This window comes from Symphalangus syndactylus, chromosome 4, assembly GCF_028878055.3.
Source record: "Symphalangus syndactylus isolate Jambi chromosome 4, NHGRI_mSymSyn1-v2.1_pri, whole genome shotgun sequence".
NCBI classification, from domain to species: Eukaryota; Metazoa; Chordata; class Mammalia; order Primates; family Hylobatidae; genus Symphalangus; species Symphalangus syndactylus.
The window spans coordinates 61,504,940-61,525,966 of NC_072426.2; the positions used below are offsets into that span (position 1 = coordinate 61,504,940).

Here is a 21,027-nt window from a genome sequence, read left to right on the forward strand (position 1 = left end):
TTGCATTTCTCTGATGGCCAGTGATGATGAGCATTTTTTCATGTGTCTGTTGGCTGCATAAATGTCTTTTGAGAAGTGTCTGTTCATATCCTTCACCCACTTTTTGTTGGGGTTGTTTGTTTTTTTCTTGTAAATTTGTTTGAGTTCATTGTAGATTCTGGATATTAGCCCTTTGTCAGATAAGTAGATTGCAAAAATTTTCTCCCATTCTGTAGGTTGCCTGTTCACTCTGATGGTAGTTTCTTTTGCTGTGCAGAAGCTCTTTAGTTGAATTAGATCCCATTTGTCAATTTTGGCTTTTGTTGCCATTGCTTTTGGTGTTTTAGACATAAAGTCCTTGGCCATGCCTATGTCCTGAATGGTATTGCCTAGGTTTTCTTCTAGGGTTTTTATGGTTTTAGGTCTAATATTTAAGTCTTTAATCCATCTTGAATTAATTTTTGTATAAGGTGTAAGGAAGGGATCCAGTTTCAGCTTTCTCCATATGGCTAGCCAGTTTTCCCAGCACCATTTATTAAATAGGGAATCTTTTCCCCATTTCTTGTTTTTGTCAGGTTTGTCAAAATTCAGATAGTTGTAGATGTGTGGTATTATTTCTGAAGGCTCTGTTCTGTTCCATTGGTCTATATCTCTGTTTTGGTACCAGTACCATGCTGTTTTGGTTACTGTAGCCTTGTAGTATAGTTTGAAGTCAGGTAGCGTGATGCCTCCAGCCTTGTTCTTTTGGCTTAGGATTAACTTGGCAATGTGGGCTCTTTTTTGGTTCCATATGAACTTTAAAGTAGTTTTTTCCAATTCTGTGAAGAAAGTCATTGGTAGCTTGATGGGGATGGCATTGAATCTATAAATTACCTTGGGCAGTATGGCCGTTTTCACAATATTGATTCTTCCTACCCATGAGCATGGAATGTTCTTCCATTTGTTTGTGTCCTCTTTTATTTCATTGAGCAGTGGTTTGTAGTTCTCCTTGAAGAGGTCCTTGACGTCCCTTGTAAGTTGGATTCCTACGTTTTTATTCTCTTTGAAGCAATTGTGAATGGAGTTCACTCATGATTTGGCTCTGTGTTTGTCTGTTATTGGTGTATAAGAATGCTTGTGATTTTTGCACGTTGATTTTGTATCCTGAGACTTTGCTGAGTTGCCTTTCAGCTTAAGGAGATTTTGGGCTCAGACGGTGGGGTTTTCTAGATATACGATGTCATCTGCAAACAGGGACAATTTGACTTCCTCTTTTCCTAATTGAATACCCTTTATTTCCTTCTCTTGCCTGATTGCCCTGGCCAGAACTTCCAACACTATGTTGAATAGGAGTGGTAAGAGAGGGCATCCCTGTCTTGTGCCAGTTTTCAAAGGGAATGCTTCCAGTTTTTGTCCATTCAGTATGATATTGGCTGTGGGTTTGTCATAGATAGCTGTTATTATTTTGAGATACGTCCCATCATTACCTAACTTATCGAGAGTTTTTAGCATGAAGGTTGTTGAATTTTGTCAAAGGCCTTTTCTGCATCTATTGAGATAATCTTGTGGTTTTTGTCGTTGGTTCTGTTTATATGCTGGATTATGTTTATTGATTTGCATATGTTGAACTAGCCTTGCATCCCAGGGATGAAGCCCACTTGATCATGGTGTATAAGCTTTTTTTTGATGTGCTGCTGGATTCGGTTTGACCAGTATTTTATTGAGGATTTTTGCATTGATGTTCATCAGGAATATTGGTCTAAAATTCTCTTTTTTTGTTGTGTCTCTGCCAGGCTTTGGTATCAGGGTGATGCTGGCCTCATAAAATGAGTTAGGGAGGATTCCCTCTTTTTCTATTGATTGTAATAGTTTCAGAAGGAATGGTACCAGCTCCTCTTTGTCCCTCTGGTAGAATTTGGCTGTGAATCCATCTGGTCCTGGACCTTTTTTGGTGGGTAAGTTATTAATTATTGCCTCAATTTCAGAGCCTGTTATTGGTCTATTCAGAGATTCAACTTCTTCCTGGTTTAGTCTTGGGAGGGTGTATTTGTCGAGGAATTTATCCATTTCTTCTAGATTTTCTAGTTTATTTGCGTAGAGGTGTTTATAGTATTCTCTGATGGTAGTTTGTATTTCTGTGGATCGGTGGTGATATCCCCTTTATCATTTTTTATTGTGTCTTTTTGATTCTTGTCTCTTTTCTTCTTTATTAGTCTTGCTAGCGGTCTATCAATTTTGTTGATGTTTTCAAAAAACTAGCTCCTGGATTCATTGATTTTTTGAAGGGCTTTTTTGTGTCTCTATTTCCTACTGTTCTGCTCTGATCTTAGTTATTTCTTGCCTTCTGCTAGCTTTTGAATGTGTTTGCTCTTGCTTCTCTAGTTCTTTTAATTGTGATGTTGGGTTGTCAATTTAAGATCTTTCCTGCTTTCTCTTGTGGGCATTTAGTGCTATAAATTTCCCTCTACACACTGCTTTAAATGTGTCCCAGAGATTCTGCTATGTTGTGTCTTTTTTCTCTTTGGTTTCAGAGAACATCTTTATTTCTGCCTTCATTTCATTATGTACCCAGTAGTCATTCAGGAGCAGGTTGTTCAGTTTCCACGTAGTTGAGCAGTTTTGAGTGAGTTTCTTAATGCTAAGTTCTAGTTTGATTGCACTGTGATCTGAGAGACAGTTTGTTATAATTTCTGTTCTTTTACATTTGCTGAGGAGTGCTTTACTTCCAACTATATTGTCAATTTTGGAATAGGTGTGGTGTGGTGCTGAAAAGAATGTATATTCTGTTGATTTGGGGTGGAGAGTTCTGTAGATGTCTATTAGGTCTGCTTGGTGCAGAGCTGAGTTCAATTCCTGGATATCTTTGTTAACTTTCTGTCTCATTGATCTGTCTAATGTTGACAGTGGGGTGTTAAAGTCTCCCATTATTATTGTGTGGGAGTCTAAGTCTCTTTGTAGGTCACTCAGGACTTGCTTTATGAATCTGGGTGCTCCTGTATTGGGTGCATATATATTTAGGATAGTTAGCTCTTCTTGTTGAATTGATCCCTTTACCATTATGTAATGGCCTTCTTTGTTTCTTTTGATCTTTGTAGGTTTAAAGTCTGTTTTATCAGAGACTAGGATTGCAACCCCTGCCTTTTTTGTTTTCCATTTGTTTGGTAGATCTTCCTCCATCCTTTTATTTTGATCCCATGTGTGTCTCTGCACGTGAGATGGGTTTCCTGAATACAGCACACTGATAGGTCTTGACTCTTTATCCAATTTGCCAGTCTGTGTCTTTTAATTGGAGCGTTTAGCCCATTTACATTTAAGGTTAATATTGTTATGTGTGAATTTGATCCTGTCATTATGATGTTAGCTGGTTATTTTGCTCGTTAGTTGATGCAGTTTCTTCCTAGCCTCAATGGTCTTTACAATTTGGCATGTTTTTGCAGTGGCTGGTACTGGTTATTCCTTTCTATGGTTAGTGCTTCCTTCAGGAGCTCCTTTAGGGCAGGCCTGGTGGTGACAAAATCTCTCAGCATTTGCTTGTCTGTAAAGTATTTTATTTTTCCTTCACTTATGAAGCTTAGTTTGGATGGATATGAAATTCTGGGTTGAAAATTCTTTTCTTTAAGAATGTTGAATATTGGCCCTCACTCTCTTCTGTCATGTAGAGTTTCTGCCGAGAGATCAGCTGTTAGTCTGATGGGCTTCCCTTTGTGGGTAACCTGACCTTTCTCTTTGGCCGCCCTTAACATTTTTTCCTTCATTTCAACTTTGGTGAATCTGACAATTATGTGTCTTGGAGTTGCTCTTCTCAAGGAGTATCTTTGTGGTGTTCTCTGTATTTCCTGAATTTGAATGTTGGCCTGTCTTGCTAGATTGGGGGGAAGTTTTCCTGGATAATATCCTGCAGAGTGTTTTCCAACTTGGTTCCATTCTCCCTGTCACTTTCAGGTACACCAATCAGACATAGATTTGGTCTTTTCACATAGTCCCATATTTCTTGGAGGTTTTGTTCATTTCTTTGTATTCTTTTTTCTCTAAACTTCTCTTCTCGCTTCATTTCATTCATTTGATCTTCCATCACTGATACCCTTTCTTCCAGTTGATTGAATCGGCTACTGAGGCTTGTGCATTCGTCATGTAGTTCTCGTGCCATGGTTTTCAGCTCCATCAGGCCCTTTAAGGACATCCGTGCATTGGTTATTCTAGTTAGCCATTAGTCTAATTTTTTTCCAAGGTTTTTAACTTCTTTGCCATGGGTTCGAGCTTCCTCCTTTAGCTGGGAATAGTTTGATCATCTGGAGCCTTCTTCTCTCAACTTGTCAAAGTCATTCTCCATCCAGCTTTGTTCTGTTGCTGGTGAGGAACTTCGTTCCTTTGGAGGAGGAGAGGCACTCTGATTTTTAGAGTTTCCAGTTTTTCTGCTCTGTTTTTTCACCATCTTTGTGGTTTTATCTACCTTTGGTCTTTGATGATGGTGACATACAGATGGGGTTTTGGTGTGGATGTCCCTTCTGTTTGTTAGTTTTCCCTCTAACCGTCAGGACCCTCAGCTGCAGGTCTGTTGGAGTTTACTGGAGGTCCACTCCAGACCCTGTTTGTCTGAGTATCAGCAGCGGAGGCTGCAGAACAGTGGATACTGGTGAACAGCAAATGTTGCTGCCTGATCATTCCTCTGGAAGTTTTGTCTCAGAGAGTACCCAGACGTGTGAGGTGTCAGTCTGCCCCTACTGGGGGTTGCCTCCCATTTAGGCTACTCGGGGGTCAGGGACCCACTTGTGGAGGCAATCTGTCCGTTCTCAGATCTCCAGTTGTGTGCTGGGAGAACCACTACTCTCTTCAAAGCTGTCAGAGAGGGACATTTAAATCTGCAGAGGTTTCTGTTACCTTTTGTTTGGCTAAGTCCTGCCCCCAGAGGTGGAGTCTACAGAGGCAGGCAGGCCTCCATGAGCTGCGGTGGGCTCCACCTAGTTTGAGCTTCCCACCACTTTGTTTACCTACTCAAGCCTCGGCAATGGCAGGCACCCCTCCCCCGGCCTCGCTCCTGCCTTGCAGTTTGATCTCAGACTGCTGTGCTAGCAACGAGCGAGGCTCCGTGGGCATAGGACCCTCTGAGCCAGGTACGGGATATAATATCCTGGTGTGCTGTTTGCAGACTGTTGGAAAAGCGCAGTATTAGAGTGGTAGTGACCTGGATTTTCCAGGTGCCATCTGTCACCTCTTTCTTTGACTAGGAAAGGGAATTCCCTGACCCCTTGTGCTTCCTGGGTGAGGAGATGCCTCACCCTACTTCGGCTCATGTTCGGTGCACTGCACCCACTGTCCGACACTCCCCAGTGAGATGAACCTGGTACCCCAGTTGGAAATGCAGAAATCACCCGTCTTCTGCATTGCTCATGCATGTGTCCAGAATTGGTGGGTTCTTGGTCTCACTGACTTCAAGAATGAAGCCACGGACCCCCGCGGTGTGTTACGGTTCTAAAGGCGGCGTGTCCGGAGTTTGTTCCTTCTGATGTTCAGATGTGTTCAGAGTTTCTTCCTTCTGGTGGGTTCGTGGTCTCGCTGGCTCAGGAGTGAAGCTGCAGACCTTCGCAGTGAGTGTTACAGCTCTTAAGGTGGCGCATCTGGAGTTGTTCGTTCCTCCTGGTGTGCTCCTGGTCTTGCTGGCTTCAGGAGTGAAGCTGCAGACCTTCGCGGTGAGTGTTACAGCTCATAAAAGCAGTGTAGACCCAAAGAGTGAGCAGTAGCAAGATTTATTGCAAAGAGCGAAAGAATAAAGCTTCGACAGTGTGGAAGGGGACCCAAGCAGGTTGCCACTGCTGGCTCGGGCAGCCTGTTTTTATTCTCTTATGTGGCCCCACCCACGTCCTGCTGATTGGTAGAGCCGAGTGGTCTGTTTTGACAGGGTGCTGATTGGTGCATTTACAATCCCTGAGCTAGACATAAACGTTCTCCACGTCCCCATCAGATCAGTTAGATACAGAGTATTGACACAAAGGTTCTCCAAGGCCCCACTAGGGCAGCTAGATACAGTGTCGATTGTTGCACTCACAAACTCTGAGCTAGACACAGGGTGCTTGCTGATTGGTGTGTTTACAAACCTTGAGCTAGATACAGAGTGCCAATTGGTGTATTTACAATCCTTGAGCTAAACATAAAGGTTCTCCAAGGCCCCACCAGAGCAGCTAGATACGGAGTGCCGATTGGTGTATTTACAATCCTTGAGCTAGACATAAAGGTTCTCCAAGGCCCCACCAGAGCAGCTAGATACAGAGTGTCAATTGGTGCATTCACAAACCTTGAGCTAGACACAGGGTGCTGATTGGTGTGTTTACAAACCTTGAGCTAGATACAGAGTGCTGATTGCTGTATTTACAATCCCTGAGCTAGACATAAAGGTTTTCCAAGGCCCCACCAGAGTAGCTAGATACAGAGTGTTGATTGGTGCATTCACAGACCCTGAGCTAGACACAGGGTGCTGATTGGTGTATTTACAATCCCTGAGCTAGACATAAAGGTTCTCCACATCTCCACCAGACTCAGGAGCCCAGCTGGCTTCACCCAGTGGATCCTGCACCGGGGCTGCAGGTGGAGCTGCCTGCCAGTCCTGCGCCATGCTCTCGCACTCCTCAGCCCTTGGGTGGTCGATGGGACTGGGCGCCGTGGAGCAGGGGGTGGCGCTCGTTGGGGAGGCTCGGGCCGCACAGGAGCCTGTGGAGGGGGTGGGAGGCTCAGGCATGGCGGGCTGCACGTCCCAAGCCCTGCCCCACGGGAAGGCAGCTAAGGCCCGGTGAGAAATCGAGTGCAGTGCCGGTGGGCTGGCACTGCTGGGGGACCCAGTACACCCTCTGCACCCGCTGGCCCAGGTGCTAAGCCCCTCATTGCCCGGGGGCCGGCAGGGCTGGCCAGCTGCTCCGAGTGCGGGGCCCGCAAAGCCCACGCCCACCCGGAACTCCAGCTGGCCCGCAAGCCCCGCATGCAGCCCTGGTTCCTGCTCGCGCCTCTCCCTCCACACCTCCACACCTCCCTGCAAGCTGAGGAAGCTGGCTCCTGCCTTGGCCAGCCCAGAAAGGGGCTCCCACAGTAGAGCGGTGGGCTGAAGGGCTCCTCAAGTGCCGCCAAAGTGGGAGCCCAGGCAGAGGAGGCGCTGAGAGCAAGCGAGGGCTGTGACGACTGCCAGCATGCTGTCACCTCTCACTGGGAGCTGTAGACTGGAGCTGTTCCTATTTGGCCGTCTTGGCTCCTCCCCACCCCATCTTGGCTCCTACCCCCAAATGTTAGGGCTTTTTAAAAACTTTGTTAAAAGGGATACGAGAAACATTTAATTAGTTCTTGGAATCATATAAGTAAGTATATTGATTCAACTGTGCTCTGATTTAATGTCAAAAATAAACTGAAAATACGTAATAATGAGTTGGTTGGTGCTTCTTTTATTGTCTATGTAATTTGGCAACATTGAACCCCAAATTTTGTGTATTTGGAAATAAAATTCTTTGAACATTGAGTGTTTTTTTTTTTTGTTTGCTTGTTTTTTTTTTCCTGAGACAGAGTCTCACTCTGTTGCTGAAGCTAGAGTGCAGTAGCGTGATCTAGGTTCACTGCAACCGCTGCCTCCTGGGTTCAAGTGATTATTCTGCCTCAGTCTTGCGAGTAGGTGGGATTATAGGTGCGCACCACCACATCCAGCTAATTTTTGTATTTTTAGTAGAGACAGGGTTTCACCATGTTGGGCAGCCTGGTCTTGAACTCCTGGCCTCAGGTGATCCACCCACCTTGGCCTCCTGTGGGATTACAGACATGAGCCACCGTGCTGGCCAGCACTGAGTGTTTTTAAAGGACCTTAGGTACACTAAGTTGGATTAATTATTATTTGAGATTTTGTGACCTACTCTTAGTCATTGGTCCTCACATAGCTCACCTTCATTTAGTTATTTAATTAGTAACTTAGTTCTTTAAAATAATATAATAAGCATCTGTGAGCCCACAAACCAAATCAAAATCTAGTACCTTTATACCAACCTACATTTAAGTTAACCCCACTACCTCATCTTGTCTCTCCAAACCCAAGGTAATTATCATTTTGATCCTCGCACTCACCAGCATTTTTCTTTCCTTTGTGTATAGATTTATGTAAATGAATTCCTAAAGAGCTATATAAAATTTTTAGTTTTTTTAGACCTTACTAAAATGATGTCATTTTGTATATAATCTTTTGGAATTTATCTTTTTTTGGTTAGTATGTTGCTACAATTTATCCATGTTGTTGTTCTTAAATCTAGAGTCTAGATTATTGGTTTTGACTGTTGTATAATATTTTGTAAACATGCTATTGTTTATTGTTTTCATTGTTGTTTGGGTTTCTAAGTTTTACCATTGTGAACAGGGTGTTATGAATATTCTTGTACTGTCTTTTAGACATGTATGGGTTTCTTTTGAATATTACTCTAGGAATGAAAATGCTGTCTTACAGCATATGAACATACTTCACACATCTTTAGATTGTGATGCTAAACTGATTTCCAAAGTGGCTATATCAGTTTGTACTCATTCTAAGTACAAGAGATCTTATGATCAACCCATTCAAATGAGTATAAGATGATTGCATTGTGGTTTTAGCTCACACTTCTCTGCTCACCAGTGATGTTAAAATAGTCTTCACGTGTTTTTTAGTTACATGTCTTTCTTCTTAGCCATTTTACTATTGGGTTCTTTATAACCTTCTTTTATTTATAGAAGTTCTTTATGTATTCTTCATATTAATTCTTTGTTGATTATGTATATTGTAAATATCTGCTCATCAGATCATGTCTTTTCACTTACTTTAAGGTATCTTCAGATAAATAAAAATTCTTAATTTTAGAATAGTCATATTTGTTAGTAATCTTTTCTTTTTGACAGTGCTTTTTATATCTTATCTTAAAAATCTTTTCCTATGCTGAGTTGTACAATTACTCACCTATATTTTCTACTAAATGTTTTACAGTTTGGTTTTTGACATTTAAATCTTTATTATTAATTTCCATAATTTTTTGAGGGAAAAGGTGGTGTTTGGTTACATGAATAAGTTCTTTAGTAGTGATTTCTGAGATTTCGCTACACCTGTCACCTGATCAGTATACACTGTATCAAATTTGTAGTCTTTTTATCCTTCACCGCCCCCCTTACCCTTTCCCCTGAGTCCCCAAAGTCCATTGTATTATTCTTAGGCCTTTGTACCCTCATAACTTAGCTCCCACTTATGAGTAAGAACATATGATGTTTGATTTTTCCATTCCTGAGTTACTTCACTTAGAATAGTGGTCTCCAGATCCATCCAGGTTGTTGCAAATGCCATTATTCGTTCGTTTTTATGGCTGAATAGTATTCCATGGGGTGTGTGTGTGTGTGTGTGTGTGTGTGTATGTATATCACAATTTCTTTATCCACTCGTTGATTGATGGGCATTTGGGCTGGTTCCATATTTTTGTAATTGCGAATTGTGCTGCTATAAACATGTAAGTATCTTTTTTGTGTAATGACTTATTTTCCTCTGAATAGATACCCAGTAGTAGGATTGTTGGATCGAATGGTAGTTCTACTTTTAGTTCTTTAAGGAATCTCCACACTGTTTTCCACTGGTTGTACTAGATTACATTTCTACTAGCAGTGTAAAAGTGTCCCCTTTTCACCACATCCCTGCCAACATCTATTAATTTTGATTTTTTGATTATGAGATTCTTGCAGGAGTAAGGCAGTGTTGCCTTGTGGTTTTGATTTGCATTTCTCTGATCATTAGGGATGTTGAGCATTTTTTCATGTTTGTTGGCCATTTGTATGTCTTCTTTTGAGAATTGTCTATTCATGTCCTTAGCCCACTTTTTTATGTGATCATTTGGTTTTTTCTTGCTGATTTGTTTGAGTTCCTTGTAGATTCTGAGTGTTAATCATTTGTCAGATGTATAGATTGTGAATATTTTCTCTCACTCTGTGGGTTGTCTGTTTACCCTGATGATTGTTAATTTTGCTGTGCAGAAGCTTTTTACTAATAGTTTAATTAAGTTCCACTTACTTATCTTTGTTTTTATTGTGTTTGCTTTTGGGTTCTTGGTCATGAAGTCTTAGCCTAAGCCAATGTCAGAAGAGTTTTTCTGACGTTCTAGAATTTTTATGGTTTCAGGTCTTAGATTTAAATCCTCGATCCATGTTGAGTTGAATTTTGTATAAGGTGAGAGATGAGGATCCAGTTTCATTCCTCTACATGTGGCTTGCCAATTATCCCAGCACCATTTTTTGAATAGGGTGTTTTTTCTCCACTTTATGTTTTTGTTTGTTTTGTCAAAGATCAGTTGGCTCTAAGTATTTGGCTTTATTTCTGGGCTCTCTATTCTGTTCTATTGGTCTGTGTGCCTATTTTTATACCAGTACCATGCTGTTTTGGTGGCCATGAGATTTAAATCTTCAGTCCACTTGAAGTTGATTTTTTTTTCTTTTGTATATGGTATGAAGTAGGGATCCAGTTTCATCTTTTTTTTTTTAAAGAAAATATATGCTTTTATTTTTCTGCGATTACAAACACAACTGAATATCAAATGCACAAAGTAAGAATTATACGGGGAAAAAAAATCAGATACGTTCATATATATATATCACCTTTTCAAGGCTATTTCCATCCAGAATAACCTTGGTTTGCCAGGGCCAATAGAAAGAAGTCACAAAATCGCCTTTAGTCAAATTTGTGTATTTGTTTTCTTCTATAATTCCAATACCTCCACCATCGACGACTTGAGATAGCTGCCAAGGTGCTTTATAATCAGTGCCAGTGTCTTCATTCATTCTACAACAAAGGCTGCCACTTCACACTTGGAAGGTTGCACAGTGGCCGGGCAGAGGCGCTCCTCACATCCCAGACGATGGGCGGCCGGGCAGAGGCGCTCTTCACTTCCCAGATGGGGCGGCTGGGCAGAGGCGCTCCTCACATCCCAGACGATGGGCGGCCAGGCAGAGACGCTCCTCACTTCCTAGATGGGGTGGCAGCCGGGCAGAGGCTGTAATCTTAGCACTTTGGGAGGCCAAGGCAGGCGGCTGGGAGGTGGAGGTTGTAGCGAGCCGAGATCACGCCACTGCACTCCAGCCTGTTTGAGGATGAAGAGGCTGAATCTTTCAGGGTCGTCCTGCTTCTGCGTCCTCTTCCTTCAGCATTCTCCACAGCCTGGGCCTTGGCTGTTTCTGCAACAAGTGCATGGGCAATCCGACGAGAAAACCGGTCTCCGCTTGGGGGATTTCTTTTTAATTACCAATTTTGCTAGAATAGTAACCATTTTTTATTGATTAGTCTCTCTTTTCCTCACTGATCTGAGATGCTACCTCTGTCATATAATCAGGTTTAAAGTAGCTGTGTGTGTTCTGGACTCCCTATTTTATACTGTAGGTTAATTTGTATATTGTTGTACCAGTTCCAGACTGCCTTAATTACCATGGCTTCATAAATCCTAATATGAAATAATGCAAGTTCCCTTCTTTGTTCTTAGATGTGACCTGGTTGTTCTTGGTCCTTTACTCTTTCATATATATTTTAGAATCATCTCATCAAGTTTCATGAAAAACGTGTTGGGATCTTGATTGGAATCGTACCTATAAAGTTGAGAAGGGATGACATCTTTAAAATACCAAGATTTAGGGCTGAGCATGGTGGCTCACGCCTGTAATGCTGACCCTTTGGGAGGCCAAGACAGGAGGATAGCTTGAGCTCAGGAGTTAGGAGGCCAGCCTGGGCAACATAGTGAGACCTTGTCTCAGAAAAAAAAAAAAAAAAGAGATTTAATACCATATACTTGCTATATCTCTGTTTATTTAAAATTTTTTTGTAACACCTTATAATAAAGTTTTGCAAATTTCCCTGTAGAAGTTTTGAATATTTTTATCTTAAATTTATTCATATTCTCTGATACCACTGTATTGTGTTTTTATTCTTCTGACCAGTCGTGCCTGAGGTTTATCTTATTTTGTTATTGTTTTCGAAGAACTGACTTGATTTTATTGATCAGAAGATCAGCAATGTGTTTTTGTTTTGTTTTTATTGTTATTGTTATTGGCTTCCTCTCTAATTTTTATGATTTCTTCTATTTTGTTTAGGATACTATACTGTTCTTTTTACACATCTTAAGCTTGATACTTAGCTAATTTTGAGGCTTTTCTCTTCTCTAATATAATTATTAGGGCGGTAAGTTTTCCTTAAAGTACCACTCCTTTTTTTTTTTTTGAAATATAGTCTGGCTCTGTTGTCCAGGCTGAGTGCAGTGGCACAATCTTGGCTCACTGCAACCTCCACCTCCTGGGTTCAAGTGATTCTCCTGCCTCAGCTTCCCGAGTAGCTGGGACTACAGGCACCCACCACCACACCCAGCTAACTTTTTGTATTTTTAGTAGAGATAGGGTTTCACCATGGTGGCCAGGCTGGTCTTGAACTCCTCACCTCAAGTGATCTTTCTGCCTGGACTCCCAAAGTGTTGAGTTTACAGATGTGAGCCTCCATGCCTGGCCTACCCCTCTATTTTTGCTGAAGTATTTTTTTCATTATAATTGTTTGTTTTAAGTTTTCCATTATGATTTTTTTTTAACCTGTGAGTCATTTAGCATGTGTTTTAATATTAAAAATGTAAGGAATTTCTAGTTTAACTTATTGTTAGCTTCTGACTTAAATATGTAATAGGTAGACATTATGATTTTTATAATATTATTCTTTAAAATTTATTAAATTTATGTATGTATGTATGTTTGAGACAGAGTCTTGCTCTGTTGCTCAGGATGGAGTGCAGTGGCACGATCTCAGCTCACTGCAACCTCTGTCTCCCAGGTTCAAGCCATTCTCCTGTCTCAGCCTCCCAAGTAGCTGGGATTACAGGCACCCACCACCACACCCACTAAATTTTCTATTTTTAGTAGAGACAGGTTTTCACCATGTTGGTCAGGCTGGTCTCAAACTCCTAGCCTCAAGTAATCTGCCTGCTTCAGCCTCCCAAAGTGCTGGGATTACAGGTGTGAGCCACCACGACTGGCCTACTAAGGTTTTTGTACACTTGATCTTAGCCAAAAGACTGAGAAGCGATATTATTAAGGTTTTTTTTAATGGCACAGTACAAGAGAAATACATTTTCTCTAATTGTTGAATACAGAACTCTTTAATGATCAGATCAAGCTTATTAATTGTCTTGTCCAGATCTTCTGTATAGTCTTGCTAACTTTTTATGGCAGTTATCTAAGTAATTAAGGGAGATGAGTTGAAAACTTCCTCTGTGGTGCACTCTCTCTCTGCTATTTATTACTTTTTGCGTCTTATATATTAGGGCTATTTTATTGGGTACATATCTGTTTTAAATTATTACTAATTTTGGGGTAAACTTATATCATCATGTAGAGATGATCCTCTCCATCTCTAATAATTTTTTCTTAAAAATCTATCTGTTAATGTAGATATGCTGTTTATTTTGACTAGTATTAGTTTCATAAGTCTTTTTTCATTTTTTTGTCTTTCTTTTTCTTATATTACAGGTGTTCTTATAAACAGCGTATGTCTCAATTTTAAAGATGTGACTTGTAAATAGAATAAGCCCAATAGTTGAATTTATTATAGTAATTGACACCTGGATATGTGTTTCTTTAATCTTAAATTATTTTTGTTTATTCTAATTTTACTGCGCTTTTTAAAATAACTTCTTACTTTTAAAAAATAAATTGATATTTAAGTCTTATCCCTGCCCCCAATAAAACAGATACTTAGAAAGCACCTGCATCCCCTGGTTCTTCCCCGATCCCTTTCCTTACTCTTGCCCACCCTGCCCCCAGTTGACAAAATCTAGACTAGTGCTACTCATGGTGGAGTCTGTAGGCTGGTTCTGGTCCACAAACTTACTGGTTCCCAAAGAGAGCTGAGGAGCTGCTCCAGAATGTAAATCACCTATATCATTAGCATGCTGTTTAGTTTAGCTGTATTTTGTTTTATTTGTAGCAAGCTTTCTGAATGAAGGAAGCATTATGTTGATTTATTGGATTATATTCTAGCGCAAGCTTCTTGTTACAGACCAATAACAAACTGTTCAGGACAGCCTACCTTGAGTAGTTCTAGTCTAAATCTTGAAACACTGGGTTAGTATAGATCTATTTTCTATCTTTTTTTGGATGATAATTTGGCTACATATAAAATTTTAGTTTCTAAGTTCTTTTCCTTTAATACTTTCAACCTACAAAAACGGCACTTTCACATATTTTAATCCAACATTTAATATACTTAGTTATCATCTTGTATTCAGTGTTTGAAAGTCTGATGGCACTGTGATTTTATTTTATTTTTTGAGATGAAGTCTTGCTCTGTCACCAGGCTGGAGTGCAGTGGCGTGATCTCAGCTCACTGCAACCTCCGCCTCCTGAATGATGAAGTGATTCTCCTTCCTCAGCCTCCTGATTAGCTGGGACTACAGGCGCGCACCACCAGGCACAGCTAATTTTTGTATTTTTAGTAGAGATAGGGTTTCACCATGTTGGCCAGGATGGTCTCGATCTCTTGACCTTGTAATCCGCCCACCTTGGCCTCCCAAAGTGCTGGGATTACAGGCATGAGCCACCACGCCTGGCTTTTTTTTTTTTTTTTTTTTGAGACAGAGTTTCACTCTCGTCACCCGGGCTGGAATGCAGGGGTGCAATCTGGGCTCACTGCAACCTCCGCCTCCCGGGTTCAAGCGGTTCTCCTGCCTCTGCCTCCGAGTAGCTGGGATTACAGGTGTCCACCACTATGCCTGGCTAGTTTTTTTTATTTTTAGTAGAGATAGGGTTTCACCATGTTGGCCAGGCTGGTCTCGAACTCCTGACCTCAGCTGATCCACCCACCGCGGCCTCCCAAAATGCTAGGATTACAAGCGTGAGCCACCACACCTGGCCGGCACTCTGATTCTTATTTCCTTATGTGTTATGTGCTCTTTCTGGCTGGGAGTTTTAGAATTTTCTTGATTACTTTGATAGTCTTATATTTCTCTATACAGTGTCTAACTGGGTTTTTCCTTGTTTCTCCTCTTGGGCACATTATGGGCCTTTTAAATCTAAAGTTCACTGTCTTTTTTTTACTTCTGGGAAGTGGATCTTCATTATTTCTTCAAATAAGCATCCTGTTTATCTCTTTATTCTTTCCCTCCTTTCTAGGTCTTTTATTTTTTAAATATTAGCACTTCTGAATCTGTCTTCCAAATCTCTTAGTTTATATTTCCTGAATTTTTGTCCTTTCTTCCTTCTGGGAAATATCATGAATATGATTATCTGAATTGGTTATTGATTCCTCAAATATATTCATCCTGCTATTTATCAATTATATTTTTCCAACCTAATATTTCTGTTCATTTCTTTTTCCTTTTTTTTTTTTTTTTTTTAATTTTTGAGACAGGGTCTCACTCTGTCACCCAGGCTGGAGTAGAGCAATCACGGCTCACTGCAGTGTTGACCTCCTAGGCCCTAGTGATCCTCCCACCTCAGCGTTCTGACTAGCTGGGACTACAGGTTCAAGCCACTACACCCAGCTAATGTTTTTATTTTTTGTAGCGATGGGGTCTTGCTATGTTGCCCTGGCACATCTCGAACTCGTGGGCTTAAGTGATCCCCCTGACTCAGCCTCCTAAAGTGTTAGGATTATAGGTGTGAGCCATTGTGCCTGGCCTGTTTTCTTGTATGTATGTACATATGTATTTATTTATTGAGTTGAGGCCTCACTGTTTTGCCTAGGCTGGTCTCAAACTCTGGGGCTCAAGCAATTCTGTCATCTCAGCCTCCCAAGGAGCTAGGACTATAGTTGTGTGCCACTGCACTCAGCTGTTATTATTTTACATTGTTACTATCTTCCTTTACCTCTTTACTCTCTTTATCAGGCCAAATTTAAATTATTTGTCCATCTATTCTGGCTTTCCCTTTTCTATATGACTGTATAATCCAATTTTTTTTTTTTTTTTTTAGTCTTTGTGTTCCTTGAATGTCTCAATATTTTGGCCTGTGAACTCATTTTTCCCTGGTGTTATGAGCTGTTCTTTCTGGCAGTGTATGTTGGGGAAGGCCCATCCCAATCTGGTCAGCTCCAAGGAGCTCAGGGAGTTGAGGGTGTAACTGAACTATGGGGTGGAGAGCCCCAGGCACCGGAAAACCACAGCTACCTGCAGAACAATCCCTAAAGTGAAGTCTAAAACCTCTGGTTAAAAGGAAAAAGCAACATTAAGATGTATCATTTCTTAGACTGTAGAATTCTTTAGCCCTAGGAGTTTGGAGGTGAGGTAGAGACTGCCTGTGATCTGTTTTTCTACACACTTTATGGCACAGGGCTTGTATTGCTGCCCTGATTTTTTTTTTTTTTTTTCCTCCAGAGGATTTCTGGACCAGAAGTATAAATTGCCTTATGGATGGGTAGGCCCTATTTGTCCCAGTACAATTGGGGATGGGGAAGAGGATGGGATGGGAAGCAAGAACAGAACCCCAAGAGCCTCCCCACCCTCTTTGATCCCTCCTCCTCTACAGGCCTTCTGCCCTTGGCCAAAATCACTTCAGGGACACAAACCCCAGTACAAAACAGGCCTTCCAACTTGAGGTTTTCCATGTTTTCTCCACTTCTCTCTCTGTTCTCTACAGAAATGAAGCCAACAATCATACTAATTCAGCATCTTAGATGACACCAGAATCAGGAATCCCCTAGATCTTTATTTTTTTTTAATTCAAAAGTTTTTTTGAGCATTGTTTTGCATGTTTTGAATTATGTTATTAATTCAGTAAGTAAAAAGAATTTATAATGTGACCTTTGAAGGAAACTTTTGTGCAGAAACATTATGTATGTTTTTATTTTTTAAATGTATATCACATAGAAGACATTCGTGAAGTGGTTGGATTTTTAGAAATTAAGCATTTGAGATCATTTTTTAAAAATTAAGAATCTCCAAGCCAGCATTTGGGGGTAAAAAAGATTAAGCAAGTAATACATAAATATATACAATTAAAAATGAAGGTGAAAAGAAATATATACAGTTAAAAGTGAAAGTCTTACTTTAATACCTTTCATTTTCGTTCCTTATAGGTTACCATTGTGAAATGCATATGATTAAATAATTACTAGATATATTCAGTCTTAAGGTTCTCTTTAGTTTATTTTCTTCAATCTCTCATTCCTATTTGCAGCAGAGAAAATTTAAGATGAATCCAATTTGATAGATTTTGTCCAGTAAATTTCAGATTCATTTGGGTATTGAAGTCTTGATCGCTGCCCAGTTTAGTCTCTCTTTCAGGGCTTCCACACCTTTCTCATTTTTAAAAACCCTGTTCTTCCCTGTGCCTACTTTTAATATCACAAGATTCACATACTAATTACTAAGTAGTTACAAGAGAGGAGGAAGGTCAGCTTTCCTGAAAGTGAAAATGGGATAGTATATTGCTATTTTGTGATTATTTCTCAGCTTGCTAGAACTGCTAATATCCTTACTGATCTGATCTTTGGCACTATTCCAATTGCTGATGCCCTAGCAGTTGGTTTTCTCAGCCTGAACTGAATCCAATATTACTTTTTTTGTAGCTTGTTAAGTGGTTACTGTGGTCTAAACGTGTTCCCCACCCTCCGTTCCTGCCGCCAAATACATATTTTGAAATTTGATTGCCAATGTATTAAGAGCTGGGGCGTTTGGGAGATGATTAAGTCATGTGGGCACTGCATAACTTAATCCTGCATGGGATTAGTGGCCTTATAACAGGTTAAAGGGAGTGCCTTGGCCCCTTTGCACCATCTACAAAGTGAGAATGAGCCTTCACTGGTTATTCACTGGTGCTCTGCTGGCACCTTGATTTTGGGCTTTTTAGCTTCCAGAACTATGAGAAATAAATTTCTCATTTAAGATATTACTCATCTTAATAAATTACTCATTTAAGATATTTTGTTATAGCAGCCTGAATGGACTAATAAGATAGTCTTATGGGCTAGCCCATGTCCTGCCTTCTTAGGCCTTCTGTGGGTTCATGCAAAACCTAGGAATTTCCATTGTAGCAAACTCATCTTCCCATGTGATGTCTCTGCCCTCCTTCTTCCTCACCCTGTAATTCTGCCATCTCTTTAGTCTTTTTCTGTGTGATTCAAGAGGTACTGTATTAATTGCAGAATCTGATGCTGTTCTTTTGTTCAGGAGCACTCCCAACCTTTAGGTTGATAGTTGATGAATATCTTTCCAGAACTTTACTTCTCATCTTGTGTATGTATATGTGTACTATAGATATATGTACACACATATGCAAATATATATAATTTCTAAAAATATAAAACCATACTGTATATGTCTGTGTAATATTTAAAAATGTTTGTCTTTTTCAGATGATCTTTGGGTGGTTTCAAAAACCGTAGACTTTGAGCTGGATACTTTTATTGCCTGTAGTGCTTTCTTTGGACCATCATCTATCAATGAGATAGAAATACTGCCTTTGAAAGGCTATTTCCCTTCTAATTGGCCCACTAACAGTGAGTATTACTATGTTCATTTTAGTTTAAATTTAAAAAGAATGATAGACGTAAGATGCACTGTTTGATTAAAGCCAACAAAAAGGACCCAACTCTAGTTTCAACTATTGTGTACAGTGAGTTCCTAAAAATGTGTGTGAAGTTGAATATATAGATATTTCTGTGAGGAAGAATGGTGTGTGAGAGATTGTTTTGTTCTAATTTTCTAATTAGATTATTCTGATTTTCTGTTTTCCATATATTTCTGTGAAGTAATTGAGGAAAAAATGCAAGAAAGTGTTTAAAAATTATACAAATACTACTCTATGGCACAAGTGATATGTTGATTAAAGGAAACTGCTGGCTGTGAAGTTGTGCTACTAGGTACTAACTCAAAACAGGTGTTCTTGTTCATTTGCTGATACATGGAAGTCCAAATATGATTTAAATTATGCAATTTATGCATACACATTATAAAATGAATGAGCAGATAGCATAGTAATTTAATGAATATAAGTTTGGGATCTCTGTGTGTGTTTAAGGGTTTGTTTTATGTCATGTGCTTAATTCAGTAGCTGAACTCTGAGTTATGTGGACATTTAACACAGAGTTTTTATGGTCCATTTTATTTACATCAAATGTTTATTTTCTGCATCCTCTGTACAGTGGTTGTCCATGCATTACTGGTTTGTAATGCTAGCACAGAACTGACTACTTTGAAAAACCTTCAGGACTACTTTAATCCAGCTACCCTACCTCTAACACAGTACCTGTTAACAATGTAAGTCATTTTTTACCTTTGAGTCATTGGTATTAAAAAATGGTAACCAGAAGTAAATATGAAAATTCAATAAAAGTACATTATATAAATGTTGCCAATAAAATTGTAATTATTTTTCAGACTATGACATTATTCTCTGTCAGTAGTTAAAAAGAGAAAAGGGGCTGGGCACAGTGGCTCACGCCTGTAATCCCAGCACTTTGGGAGGCCGAGGTGGGCAGATCACCTGAGGTCGGGAGTTCAAGACCAGCCTGACCAACATGGAGAAACCCTGTCTCTACTAAAAATACAAGATTAGCTGGACATACTGGCGCATGCCTGTAATCCCAGCTATTCGGGAGGCTGAGGCAGGAGAATTGCTTGAACCTGGGAGGCGGAGGTTGCAGTGAGCCGGGTGCCATTGCACCCCAGCCTAGGCAACAAATGAAACTCTATCTCAAAAAAAAGAGAAAAGGAATTATGCATTTTTTCATCTGTTTATTAAGGTTTGAGCTAATAAATGTTACTGTACATTTTTTCACTTCGTCAAGAGATAATTTAAGGATCATTTCAGTATTGATTTTATTTTTTATTATCTGTATTTTTATATTACAAATTATTTAACATTTAAAGGAATCATTTTATAGCTTAAATCCAGTGTGTATATTGCTACTGATTTTATTCTCGATATAGCCATATCTCATTTTGAATTTCTCAAGCACCCTATCCCTTTTTAAAAAATTGGAAGTGATATTATATTAAATGCATTAAAAATGATAGGAAAAGTCCAGTTTTCAATTTGGAATATTATTATCTATCTGTGATGTTTTATTTTTCTCACTACAATGAAGTCCTAGGTAAAAAAATAAATATCCTTTGATTTCATTATGTTATTTATCCAATTTGAAATGAATTTTCATGGAAATAGAAATAAGACCAATTCGTGTGATGTAGTTTTACCTGAAATGAGGGCTAGATTAATTATCTAAGTTAGGTTTGTATAATAGAGCATGGGTTTTAAAGTCAGTCCGCCACTTACTTGTGGTGTGGTATTGGGGGGAAAAATTCAATATTCTTGTATCTGTGTTTGGGATAATTAACTACTTCCTACTGTTGTTGTGAAGATTTCATCAAGTAATATGTAAAATGCTCAGCAAAGTGTCAGCACGTAGTAAGTATTCAACAAACGTCAGTTCTCTTCTACCCTCCTCGATATTGGAGTATGTATCCATTTACAGTATATATCCACTTACTGTTTGTTTCCATAAAAAACTGTTCTCTGTAATGCCTACAAAGTGATGGCTAAGTTATGAATTATTCTACTCATCTTTTTCAAATGCCCCTATTTTTTAAAATTGTTTATTTGCTTCATTTTTATTAGGTCTTCGCCAACTATAGTTAGTAACAAAAGAGTCAGTAAGAGAAAATTTATCCCACCAGCCTTCACAAATGTCAGTACAAAATTTGAACTACTCAGCCTAGGAGCAACATTGAAGTTAGCTAGTGAGTTGATTCAGGTACACAAGTTAAACAAGGATCAAGCTACAGCTCTAATTCAAATAGCTCAAATGATGGCATCACATGAAAGCACTGAAGAAGTGAAGGAACTGCAAACTCATACCCTCCCTATCACGATCATACATGGTAAGAAGCAAGAAAGAAAATAATTGTAATTGTTTTCTATTTGTAAGTTTTTGTAACTCAGTCTGCTCCTTTATAATTTCCTAATCAAATGAGGTTCAAGAATAACTCTAAGTAGACTTTTTAAACCTGTACCCACTTTGGTAAACTGTTAGATGAGAACAGAACTGACTACCCTAAAAGGGAGACTTATTAGCATATCTGA

General features: G+C 39.6%; 1 protein-coding gene across 21 annotated transcripts in view; it reads left to right on the forward strand.

Moving 5' to 3' along the window:
- The window catches only part of ZGRF1 (zinc finger GRF-type containing 1), a 103,027-nt gene that overhangs the window by 60,840 nt on the left and 21,160 nt on the right, over positions 1-21,027 (forward strand). For all 21 annotated transcript variants that reach the window (XR_010120504.1, XM_063637982.1, XM_055274831.2 and 18 more), the window contains 3 exons: positions 18,299-18,442; positions 19,088-19,202; positions 20,563-20,825. Coding sequence is in view for 20 of the 21 variants with exons in the window: in XM_063637982.1 (XP_063494052.1) it covers positions 18,299-18,442; positions 19,088-19,202; positions 20,563-20,825 (522 nt within the window). In the remaining variant the exon portion in view is untranslated. The remainder of the gene's footprint in view (positions 1-18,298; positions 18,443-19,087; positions 19,203-20,562; positions 20,826-21,027) is intronic.